This window comes from Oryzias latipes, chromosome 1 (assembly GCF_053564925.1).
Source record: "Oryzias latipes strain Hd-rR chromosome 1, Olatipes_Hd-rR_3.1".
Classification (NCBI taxonomy): domain Eukaryota; kingdom Metazoa; phylum Chordata; class Actinopteri; order Beloniformes; family Adrianichthyidae; genus Oryzias; species Oryzias latipes.
Genome location: NC_136237.1, coordinates 17,095,890 through 17,108,845, shown reverse-complemented (window position 1 = coordinate 17,108,845; position 12,956 = coordinate 17,095,890). Strand labels below are relative to the sequence as shown.

At 39.5% G+C, this 12,956-nt stretch overlaps 1 protein-coding gene across 2 annotated transcripts; it reads right to left on the bottom strand.

The window, feature by feature from the left end:
• Positions 1–470: 470 nt before the first annotated feature.
• akap8l (A kinase (PRKA) anchor protein 8-like) lies at positions 471–12,776 on the bottom strand. 2 transcript variants are annotated; one of them, XM_011478200.4, is made up of 13 exons: positions 12,341–12,776; positions 11,626–11,664; positions 10,546–10,762; positions 8,034–8,625; positions 7,354–7,465; positions 7,224–7,273; positions 7,106–7,136; positions 6,927–7,023; positions 6,642–6,783; positions 3,345–3,450; positions 2,608–2,738; positions 1,991–2,086; positions 471–1,632 (listed from the first exon to the last, which is right to left on the bottom strand). In XM_011478200.4, exons 1-13 carry the CDS (start codon positions 12,363–12,365, stop codon positions 1,258–1,260), a joined length of 2,013 nt encoding a protein of 670 aa, XP_011476502.1. In that variant the 5' UTR covers positions 12,366–12,776; the 3' UTR covers positions 471–1,257. The 2 variants fall into 2 exon arrangements, with proteins under 2 accessions (XP_011476502.1, XP_004066110.1); XM_004066062.5 differs by having other exon boundaries at positions 7,224–7,270; positions 12,341–12,669.
• Positions 12,777–12,956: the final 180 nt, after the last annotated feature.

Sequence of the window (12,956 nt, the reverse complement as noted above, 5' to 3'; positions counted from 1 at the left end):
TAATATTAAACACGAAAGTCAAAATGTAAAAAAAATAAAAAAAACTGTTCAGCTGATAGCCCAGTGACGTTACGTAACAGAACGCAACTGCGCCGTCTAGTGGTATGACAGGGTATTCACGTCGGATTGCTGTTAGAACTGTGAAATCCTGAAAAATAGTTAATATTTTAAAATAGACAAAAGAAAAGATTGACACTAAAAGCAAGAACAAACTTTAAAAGCTATATTTTAAATTGATAATTTAAACAAAAGTGCATTTAGGTGAAGTTTATGTTACCTGAATTGACAAAAACATCAATAATTGTTTAAAATGTTTTAAATTTGTTGACAGCAAGACATCCAGTTATATAAACTATATAAATTCTATATTGATCGATATATTATAACCACGTTATTTACAGAAAGTTATCAGATGATGTTCACATTGTGCGGCCACTCATTTCAAGCAAAACAATAATAATACAAAACAATTTTCTCCACATCCTTTATTGGAATATTTTGGGGCATGTCAATAAACATCACTGTATCCAAATGAACACAGTGGCACCGTTTCATGTCTGAGGGAAAGCAATGGCTTAAGACAATACAGATTATTTCAATATTTCTAAAGATTTCCAACACTTCACAAAAGGCACAGAAATCAGGCCCAACAGTTACATTTTTAGTAGAATTTACAAATGGCTTTAAACACAAACATTTCAGCTGGAGTTAAGAACAGAGTGCACACAGACTTAAAGACAAAGGCAAGAGCTCTTGCCTGGCAGTCTAAGATGTAGAAAGGAGTCTACCAAAATATCTACAACTAATTGATGGGAAGTCATGCATTTGTGTTTTTCACGTAAATGTTGACAATACTTTTACTTCGTGTTTTTGCATTCCTAAATTTTAATCTTAGCAATAAAACTAACAGTGTTGGAAACATTCACTATTCCCAAAAACCAAAGTAAGGGCCTGGTCCTGGCAGGGACTTTTGCATGTGTTTATGCAAAAGCAGGACTGGATGGGCCTCTTTGTAGTGGATGAACATCCTCAAAGCAGATATGCAGCATCCCTTTGATAAGATGTCACCCCGCTGCTCAGACAACCTTTTGCAAAGCTACACTTGAAACTGCATAATGTTCTGCTGATGTGGTACAACTTCACTGGTTTTTGTCTGGCCCTCAGATGCAGACAGGAAGGATTTTGGGGGGGGGGGTGATAAGAGACAAAATACTGGTCAAAAAGTTGCACATTAAATAAAGCGTTAACTTTGTCTTCTTAGGCAACATTGGCCCCCGCTTCCTCCTCGTCAGGATCCCGGAACCCCCCTTCCTCGAACTCATTGTGTACTATGTATCCCTCATCTTCATCCTCTCCAACTTCAAAACCCTCCATTTCTGCATTCTCCAGCTCCTTGTCTCCGTCCTGCTCCATGTTGCCCTCTCGTTCTTCTTCTTGGTCTGCAGCTGTAGCTGCCGGCGGTTCTATCTGCACCTCTTCCATCTCTTCTTTGACAGTCTCTTCCTCAGGCACAGGTTCGTCTTTGACCTCTGTCTGACCAGCTGCTGCCTCACTGGTTACCTCAGAGGCTTCGTTCGCTATGGAGTCCTCTGGATCCTGCTCATCCTGGTTACCAACAAACGGGTTTTCACCCTGAAAGAAAACGAATATCTGAAGTTTCGTTAATGAAAACTAACAGGAGTATGTAAGGGTTAATGGCTGACGAAGTGTGCATTATCAGAAATTACTGCACGCTTCCGCGAAGTGCATTTATTTCTGATAATGCACACTTTGAAGGCCATTATCCCGCTTACACCATGGTCACATAAGAAACATATTCACTTTATTTTATTTATTTTTTCGGTTCGGATCGCTTTTTTTTCTACAAAAAGTGGACTGTTTGTCTTCATCTATGGGTTTAAAATATAATTCAGAATTGTCAAGCAGATGTCACTTCACTTGATTCCTCATTTTCCATTCTTCAGTGACAGGCCAGATGGGATCTACTTACCTTAAGGTAGCTCTCCAGCTTCTTGCCAATCAGTTTGTGGTTAAGAATGCTTCGAGCGACTGACAGACATCCTCGCTTGGACTGTTCCATCATTCCCTTAAAATAGGACAGTTCCAGATTGAACATTTACAGAAGAATAAGAAACGTTAGTCACTGTCGTCGTACCTTCAGGTAGACGGTCTAAAGGAATGCCGAGACAGAATTTGCCCCACCAATGCGTAAATTGGCTGTGCGACTTGCGTTCAGTGTGAATGCAGCTTTAGAAGTCTTAAAAATGTAATAATAATAGTAATTTTACTTTATCCCACAATGGGGAAATTCCTTCTCTGCATTTGACCCATCCTCTGGGGGGAGCGGTGAGATGCGGGCTAGCCGCGCTCGGGGGAAATGTGACAAATCGCATTCTTGCATATCAGAGAAACAAGTTACTGTGGTTATAAGGTAGCACTCACCCAAAAAGCTATGTGCTGGTCTGTAATAGCTGTCTAAACATGATAATTTTCTAATTGGACATCATTTGTGTGTAAATCCTTTTGCTCTGCATTTTTTCTGATCTGAGTGATGCTTTTATGTAGTTGGTTTCCTGTCAAACTCTTCAAAGGCTTGATGTGACATACCTTTCGGTTGTAGTTATGGTCATGAGACTTGATGTGTTTCTGGATCAGATGGGGCTGCATGGGAATGAAAACATCACACGCTGAACAGTGAGCTGCCTCCACCTTCCTCATGAAGTGCTCCATGCCCAGTTCTGCAAAAAGTGTTGGATATGCTGTCAGTATTTTGTTTTGGTACAAAAACAAGCATTTGTACCTTTGACTGTATATTAGAACTGCACCGAATGACTCCCCCCCCCCTCGCATTCCAAACAGGAAGTACCCGTTGGCTCCAAGAAGCCAAAATCCCAAAGACCTCTGCAGCTATTCAGTATATTTGTCAAAATAACCATTCTAGATCTGCTTCCCGTTTTAACATGTTCTTGGTAAGCTTAATTTTTTTAAATACTTGTTTTTGTAGTCAAAGTTATTCAAGTTATCAACTGGCCAATCAGATGTCTCAATAGAAGTATGTGGTCTTCTGTCAAACATTGGAAATATTTGACAGATTCTTCAGAGCCTGCTGTCAGTGGTAGAGGTGTGGCCTTCCAACGAGCCCACTCCTGATTGGTGAGAGTGGTTGAGTCAGACTGACTCGAACCAATCACTGTTTACTGACAACATCTGATGGCGGCGTCCATAGTGCGAAAAAAGGCGACTTAATTGTCTTCATTTCTTTGGAGCTGGAAGCGAGTAACTTTCTATGGGTGACGTCATGCTCACTCGGTCCAGCTCTCAAACAGTCGGGTGTTTGCACTCACCCCTGGTCAAGTCCTGTTCTCTGTACATCTGGCAGATAGCAGCACTGTGATTTTCCATCTGGCTGACCCGTTCATCAGTTTTCTTAAACTTGTTCATAAGGTACTCCTGAAGGAAAGAGGAAAAGTTGAAATTTAAAAGTTGTTCCTCATGTACAGCATAAAACACCCAGCAGTTTAGAAGTGTCAAATCTCCATTTTACTCAATCACTGCAATCCAGACTTGTTTCTGAATACAGTTAATTGTTTTGTTTGAAAAATTCCACGTCTTCTGGGATTATACTGAATGTACAAACCTTTGCAATGAAGGTTATATTTTTATCTTTTGTTCTGAACCAAAAAAAAGCCTTTAAGAGTTGAGGGAAAATACTAGATTCTTGAAATCTCATCAGTTTTTCTTTGAGAAGCAGAAAAAAATCATTTTCCTATGCTGCTGCTTGGGACGAAAACCTGATGAAAATAATGTTTGAGTTTTTGACATGTACGTGTAGTATTTTCAATTTTTAACAAATGTAATAAGAAGTAATGGTAACATTTTAAATTAAGATACAATTTTTAGGGTATTAGTAAGACATTAATTAGTACAATAAGTCTAATAAGGTTTATTAAATTACTTAGTTAACACATTTACAAGCATTATTATTAGGATGTTTTAAGATGCTATTGATGTTTATTGGCATTATAGATGCCTAACAAATTTGCCAGTGTTAAGCTTAATAAGATTCAGGGCTCGACATAGCCATTTGTCCGCTGGCCCGGTCCTGTTTTTCGAGCAGTACGGACCACAAGACTTTATTTTTTACTTGTCCGCTCGGGCCACTAAAATATCTAACAATTAATGCATTTTTCACCTTTTTCAATAAAGTATATTTTGCGAAAACGTGTAGATTTACCTCGTCTTTATAATTCACTTTTTCTGCTAGTCCTGTCTTCAGACTTCAAGGGTTTCTATGGGAAACCTTTTATCACTCTTCTCCTCCTCTCCCGCCTGCGCGCGGGGCTGTCACTGCCGAGCACCACGCGGCACGCGCTCACTCAATTTTTTTTTTCAAACTTTATTGAATGTAACAATTCAATACTAAACAATGTTAAACAGCAACAACGAAGGAACAAGCCAGTGGGTTATTATTACATTTTATGCAGATATATTTAAACTGACACACATATCAGCGCGCCCCCTGGTGGTTTTTCACCGCGATGATCATAAATCCAACACCGTCACTGAAGAGAGACTGAAGCATGTCAGAGATGTGGAAGACATGGCAGGAATAGATAGGAATATGTTAGACGGAGTAATGGGTGGAATTAGTACTATGGACAGCAAGATATTTAATGAATGCATTGAAGATGAAACTGTATGCACTAAGCTTTAAGCTGAATGTCAAAGAATCAAAGGCAACTCAAAATACCTGAATCTCAGACTCAAATGGAGTATAATGTCAAACTACTTAATTTTGTTTTTCTTTACAACACTGTAAGCAGTAAGTATTTCTAATTAACTGAATGATCTCAGTAATTTAATTGTATTTAATTTTTCAATTATTTCATTTAATTAGGTAACTAAAGTAACTAAAAAGTAAATGTAACTTTGCAACAGTAACAAAAAGCAGAACCTTAAGGCAGTCAGAGCAAAAAAGTCAATAAAACTTCTTAACTATTGATTAGGAACAAATGTGAAATAGCAGTGATTAGAAGCAGCATAAAAACTTCTTAACTAGTGTTAACTACTACACTGCAGCGCTCTCTTCAAAACATCTGAAACAGACTAGAGCAGATTTAAGTTTGATATGCTCTATTATTAGTCATTGAAAAGTGTATAAATTAGTGTTAGATGTCACCAGAATGCACCAAATTGCACCATATTAAAATTTTCCGGGGGGGCATGCCCCCGGACCCCCCTAAAGTTGCAAGCACCTGCGGAGCGGCGGGTCTCGCTGTGCGCGGTGTCGGGCCAGTAACTTTCAAAAACTACTGGCCCTGTGGGCCAGTGCAAATTTCTGGGCTATGTCAACCCCTGAGATTAATTAACAACCTTTGTTAACAAATTACGAAGTATTATTATTGTTTGGGGTTTTATTAAGCCTAAGTGTTAATAAGCCTATAAGTTTTATTAACTAACTTAACAAATTAATAGGCCTTATTAATGTGTAATATTCTAGTAAGATATTTGTCAGCATTATAGATGTCTTGCAAATCCCTGAAAGTGTTAATAAGGTTCATTAATATCTAAAGTCAGACCATCGTCTTCAAAGCCCATATTACTTAACTGCTTATAAGCTTAACAAATGTATAATTAACTTTAACAGTTTAGTAAATGTTTTGCAACACCTCATTTAAAGTGTGGAATATTTTTACCACAAAGCATAAAGATTGTAAAAAGAACTTTAACACATAGGGACCGGTGTCGGATGACGTATCAGCGTCATATTAGCATCATAGCTAATAAGTAAGGTATTAGCATCTATCCTGAGTGAAATATTCATTGCAAATCCCATCATCAGAACACAGTCCGCTGGATTCAATGCCAGCTGCATTCAACCACTGTTGCCTTGCTTCCAAGTCCACTGGAAAGTTGCACAAGCCAGTCATTTTTGAAGAATGAAGGCAACACACCTACTAGCCATGCTAAATTTTATAGTTGGCCGCACATATTTAAAATTACACTTAAGTCCCAAATATGTTCTCCACATTTGTGCTCTCGTTATGATGATGGCTTGCTTTTTCCTGCATCAACCAGTGGGGGTAAAAATAAAAACAAGAACAGTAGCTGGGTCGGGTACTGTTGGGAGGTTTGGTTCAGACGGGTTCCAAATTGCGCTGCGCAGCTGAAATCGCGCTGCTGCAAGATCTCTGCACAGCACCTGAAGCTCAAATCGCATGTCGAAAATTATGTGCGAATAGCCACCCTCTTTCTGACATTTCATTTGCTGTGAATTCAACAATCTGCATGTGCTAGCATCAAATCAGTTCTGAGCCACAGCTAGAGCTGCTCGCTGATGCCATGGAGCCAAAATTATTATTTAATTCAAAGCATTTTTCATGGGTTTATCAGAATTCTTTTTTGTCTGTAATTTTACTCAACAGCAGGGTATGGTTCACACATTCCACACATTGTTCAAGTGTTGATCTGGAACCATAATTATGTCACTTTTGATCATTTCCTTATCGATAAAGATAAACTTTTGAGAATAGTAACTGTCAGTCCGCAGTCAAATGGAACTAATATTTGTTTTAAATTCTGCATAAAATCTTTTTTTTTTTAATAAATAAATCTAAAAAAGGAAAAAGAGGCTCCGTCACCTGTAAGAAGTCTGTGGTGGGCTTGGACAGCTGACTGGAAAGGAACTTAAAGTGCTCCTTGTGAAAGCGACTTTCAAGATGAACTTCCATATCGGCTTTGTAGAAGGAGCGAAACTTGCACACGGAACATGCAAACATCACTCTAAGGGAACAAATACAAACAACAAAAAATAGTCTTTTATTAAATTCCCACCATAAGTTGTTCCAAGAACTTGTTAAAGGTAAGAATGGTTCTAAAATCAATAAGGACAGCAGATGAATTTCAAAGGTTAAGGGTCACCTCACCTTTCCAAGAATCCTCTTCTCTTCCTGTTTTTTGACTTCTCCTGTCCTTGGCTCTGTTTTCCATGAGGCTTTGTCATTTCCTCCTGTTTGGGAGCAGCTGAGCATCACAAAAGCACGTTAGGAATACCCAATATTTTACACAAGCCAACAAAAGTCCAAGGATGCAGTGTGAAACCTACCGACATCTTCTCCTTCAGTGGGTTGCGTCTCCTGTAAAAAACAAAAGAAGACAGGTAATTAAAAAACAAAAACAAATGTTAAGCTATAAAAAAAACATTGAATTATTTGCCAACTCACATCGGCTGCCGTCTCTGCTTTGTCATCATCAGCTTTTTCTGGTTCTTCTGCTGGAACAGATGACATGAACATCAGAACAGTGAGGACGCTGCTTCATGAGGTTGTGCAGCTGCCGAATCAAAGAAAGCACCTGGTGTCGTTTCCGTCCCTTCATCCTCTTTCCTGTTCATCTTTGACTCTGGCTCATCAGCTTCTGCTGGATTCTTTCTCTTCTTCTGAAAGTTGCCCTGCGGTTTCACCTGCTACAGTAAAGTAGTAATCAAATTTGTACTTAGAATGATCAAACTTGCAGTTCAAAATCATACATTTCTACGTTCAAAAGTTAAACCTGGAGCGTGGAACTAAACCTCTGGCAGTAAGAAGTTTCAGTCTTTATTCGCGTTTGACTTCAATAAATTTTCTTATTTAAATATTGCACTAAATTTTTAATAGACATGCTTTTAACTTTGATGATTAAAATATCAAATCATTCCAACTATCATAAGCTGATAAAAACTGGAGAAATAGAAAATTTGGGGGAAATTTTCTTTGAATCATTCACCCAAAACAGGATGGAGTGTTTCAGCTTTACTCAGAAAAACTGCACTTCCACGGGTGATTTCAGCCCAAATAAATCGAGGGCTTAATGGAACTGTAGTGCAGCAGATATTGTTCTTAACCTATTTGGCTGTTTTGTTTTTAATGGTAAAGGGCACGAACAGGGAGTTTAGACTGACCTGCCTGTTGTTTCAGGTATAAGAAAAGGAGGGAATGAAAACGGGGATAATTGCTGCCCGGGGTCTGAGGTTTCATTTGGCTGGAGTTACTTACTTTGTTGAGGGGTCTCTTGCGGCCTCGTTGGCGGCCAGCCCTTGGGCCCCCTCCAAAATGCCTCCCAGGAAAGTCGTGAGGCCCTGCAGCAGAACCCTGGAAGCCCCCGCTCTCAGGGTACATGCGGTTGGACAGGAGGGATGGGAGCTTTCCTCTACCACCTCCTGGAGAGTAGCCGCCATGGGACTGAACACCGCTGCCACTTCCCCGCAAACCTCCACCTAATGGAGTGGGGTCAGACCTGCGGCCCCCAAACCCTCCTCGACCCCCAGCACTTCCACCCCTTCTGGGGGAACGTCGGTTTGCTCCAACCCATCCTCCACCTCCAGAACCTCCTCCTTGGCCACTGGCGAAGGACTCCCTCATATTCTGTCGCATTTTGGCGACACCATAGGCAGAGGAAGGGCTGTCAAAGCCTCCTCCTCCTCCTCCCAGCCCCATTCCCCCTCCGAAGGTCGAGCCTCCTTGCTGATTCAACAGCATGCTGTCTCCACGGACATCCCCAAAACCAAAGCTACTGCCACCAGATCTGTAGAGATCTCGGGAGGGGAGAGCAGATGTGCGCGAGTCGAAGGACTCGTACTGGTCAAACCTGCGGGAGGGAGGGAGAGGGTTGACAGAGAAGAGCAAAGAGCAAGGGAGGGTAACCAGTTTGGGGTTTCTCCACCTGCACTTCTTTCTCTTCATTCCTTTGCTTTTTCTGAGTTCCAGAGTTCATAACCACAGATTACAAACATCTGAGCTACAACAAGGATTTGTTTGTAGTTTTTATGAAGCAATACAAGGTTGTCCTCATTATTTACAGAAACAATTGAAGTCTTAGGGAGGGAATTCATGTAAATCAAGTTCTATCTTCAAAAGGTTGGCTGGTGAACGGTGAACAGACATGAACATGTCCCAGCACTCACAGGATAGGAGTATCAGGTGAAATAAACTAAACTGATGATGTACAATATGGACATTTCAGAAACAACAGCCTTCAATCAACATTTTGGCTTTCTAAAGCATTACTGGGCTAGCACCAGTACACTCATCGCTCTTGAGCAACCTAAAGCCAACATAGGTTAGGTCACATGGAGGATGGGACAAACGTGAGGAAACGCACACAAGGCAAAATAAAAGCAATGCTTGAGGAGAGCTGGTTGAAAGATGAACCGGGCAACATGGGCACGGATGGATGTCATTGTGTTTTACCATGAAATGTGTTCAACAATGACACCTGAAGAAGCCTTTTATAATGCTTAAGCTTTCAGGACAAATGCTCATCACCCCATCAAAGCTCTTAGAAACAGTGATAGCAGAAAGAAGTTTTTCCTTCTGTTTTCTGAAATGCCAAGTTAAAATGCAGCCCTTGAGCAAGGCTTCTATTCCATCCTTTATTGAAATTAGAGATGTGATCAGAAATCAGGCCCGATCACCTAGTGTTAGACTCAAGCTGAATCGGAGGGATCGGATATTTATTTTATTCTCTTTATTATGACAAGCGCTATATATATATATTTTAAGATTATTATTATAGGTAAATGCTCTAGTAGAAGTCTGCATATCATGAACAGATCACAACATTTTACTGCCATAAAACGCAGCAGAATCTGGCCCTATTTTGAAGCGACCAAAAACAGGTTGCTACAGTCGAACTTCCAGGCTCAATAACTCTTTTCACATATATTTAAAACGGACAGCGAGAATCTCAATTGGTTTGTATTAACGCAAACAAAGACCTACAAAGTCATTTCAAATTAAAAAAGATCAGATTTTTGTTTCTTTGTTTATGAAAAATTGTTCTCTCCATGGTGCTGAAAGAGACAGTAAGACAGCTGCTAAGAGACCGTCTACAACGTGCTCTGGGAACAGGTGATATTTAAAAACCATAATGTCTCAAAAACATTTTTGAGACATTATGACAGACTATTTTTACCAGCACTATTTTTACTTAATTGTTCAAGCTACTTCACAGAAGTGCCCTGTTTAAGTGTTAAATGACAAAAGAAGGTTAAGATCAAATCAGGGAAAACCTGGATCTGTTTATTTCATTTGTGTTATAAAAGTATCGGAACGGAACCTGGTATCAGAAAATCCAATATTTACAGATATTTAAAATCAAATTACTCTGAATTGGATTGGGGCCACATAAAAAACTTGATCAGGACATGCCTAATGGAAATCAATTAATATGTTCCCTGAGGGGCAGAAAGCTAAAACTTAACTTACCACTCTTAACTTTTTATCAAAAGTAGGGTTCCTGGTCCATGTAGCAGTCTTTATTCTGATATTTAAATCAATTCCATACTACCCCTACAATCCACATATAAGACAAGAACTGATTGTTTTTTGATAATTAAAAGCATCCCAGAATATGATTAAAACTTAGTTGGGGGTTATCATGATTATATATTAAATTTTCCAAAAGTGTTTTGCTAAATTTGAATACAAAGTGAATGTTTTATGGGATGGATGTGTAAAAACGATATCTGATGGAGATGGAATGAAGCAGATAAAGAAGTGAAATTACCCATCTCCCCGGGGCCCCTTAAATCCTCCTTCGAACTGACTGAGCATGTCCAGGCGATGGTTAATCTTGGCAATGACTGCATCCGCATGTGTGCCTCCAGATGAAAGCGGAGATCCACCAGAGATTCCTCGTTTCATATGGCTGCCTCCTCCAAAGCCCCCGGAGCCAGACATGGAGTCCTTATAACCTCCCCCATACGATTCAAAGCCACCTGAATCTTTCAAAATTAAATAAATGCATCAAGAAATCTTTTTCCTGCCAACATCACCGGAAATTATTAACTCATTGCAAAGATGGACTTAAACCAGTATAGTCAGTGATTTTCAGCAGAAATGTATCTTCATAAAAACATTGAGTTTTGCTTGCTAGAGTTTGCTTGCTGGAACCAGCTTATACTTCCTTTTGATAAAGTAACAAAATAATAAAGCTTGAAAGTACATTTCTGTGTATTTCCTTATTTAGTTTTTAGTTTTTTAATCAGGAGAAGAGGAAAAATGACAGTTTAAAAAGGTTTGTAGCAGTGAGCAGAAGCTACAATCACCATCCCACAAGCTCCCTGCTCCGCTCCATTCATATGCATCCTCATCCATTTCCTGGTTTTCCTCATCTGAGCTGGCATGTAGCTCAAAACGGTACAGTGTTGAGCATGTAAACAAACGGATGATGGGGAAGGGAATGGGCTTACTCCACGCCAATAGTCCCGCCCACAACTCAGGGGTAAATTAACTACTAGGAAAAGGACACAGGTTTTTATTTTATTTTATTTGAGTTAAAACCAGCATAATCCTAATTTAAAAAAAATAAAATAAAAATAATAACACTGGAAAAAACTTTAAAGATGATTGGAGTGGGACTTTAAGGTGCATTTTGTAGCATTATCAAACAAGAGTCTAAATTTACTCTTATTGATTTTACTTCTTTACTTTTTGTTTCTAGAACAGAAACTGTGGGTCAAGTCAACTGCATAATAGCTTGACCCTCTAAATTTAATCTTAATAGTATAAAACAGGCATATTGCAGTATAGTGTAGGAAATAGTGCTACTTTAGTCTATCAAATTTAAATGATTTACATTTCTTACCTCTACTGCCCAGACCTCCACTTCCCCAGCTGGAGTAACCTGCAAAGGAAACAATCTTTACAGGTGACAATTCACAGGTACAAACAATGCTATCTATATTAAATTAAACAAGTTTATTTAGACACTCAAGTATAACTTCTCGAAACGGCAATCAATCAATCAATAAATCGTGAACAAGAGATGCGTTCTAGCCGATTTACTAGCCTTCTGGTCTACTGTCTGTCTGCAACAACAACAGCTCGGCTTTCTTCCCAGAGAATTAATAACCCTCAAGATTAATATTCAACCAACAATAAACAATCAATACATGTAAAACATGCCATTCTATTTTGGCATTATTGTGCCAACGAACTTCCGCAGAGAATGAACAGCAACAATGGGCTACGCGCGTTAGCATCTTAAGTTTAACGCCACCTTTCTTTGCCGAGGCGCAACCCCTCTTCGGTTTTCGCTAGCAGGCCTTTCATTTCACGGAAAATATACTATAAATATGAACAACAAAGTACTATTTAATAAACCAGCAAAATAAAAGAAAAAAAACCAGAAAATCAGCCATTAATGAGAGTTACGTGCTTCCATCAAGCTAAGTCAGCAGAAATGTTAGCTAACAGGATTGATTGCTAGCTTAGCTCTGCGCTAACGCAATGCGGTAACGTTTCTCGCTTAGCCATCCGTAAAAGTGCATAATGACTATTATTTAGCCGAATATACTCACTAGAACCGTAACCGCGACCGTCCATTGCACCGTCGTATCCCTTCTGGACAATTCAATGAAGATAGGAACGAAGAGGAAGACAGGGGATCGTCCCAAGTGGCAATCTCGACGCACTATTCTGCGGCAGGTTACGTAGTGTTACGTGATCAACTCCAGCTGCGTACGCACTTCCCAAAGAAGACTCTTCATGACTATTCATTTACGAAGAAGCTTCGGATCTTTAAACTCGTGAAACCCAAAACTCTCTTTTATCTCTCTAGATGCTGCTCCCAGGTGAGAACATATCTTTAGCAAGTAGTGACTTCAAAGCCAGCTGTAGCTCATGTGTCAACTATGGGGTAAGGTTTGTTTGATTTTGATGAACTGAGCCTGGGAGGCAGAAGTGAAAGCAGTTGGATCATCTCTTCAGGAGTGCCACAAGAACACGAAACACAAAAAACACGATTTTCATGGGAATGTGTTTTTAAACAGAAACGGTGTCCTATTTGCTCAATATATAAGGAATGTTAAAACCAGATTTGGTTATTAAAATAAATGACATGAGAAAAACAGATTTTTAAGTGTAGTAGGAAAACGTGATCATGCATGGGTATAAATAAGAGACAGAATAATACAG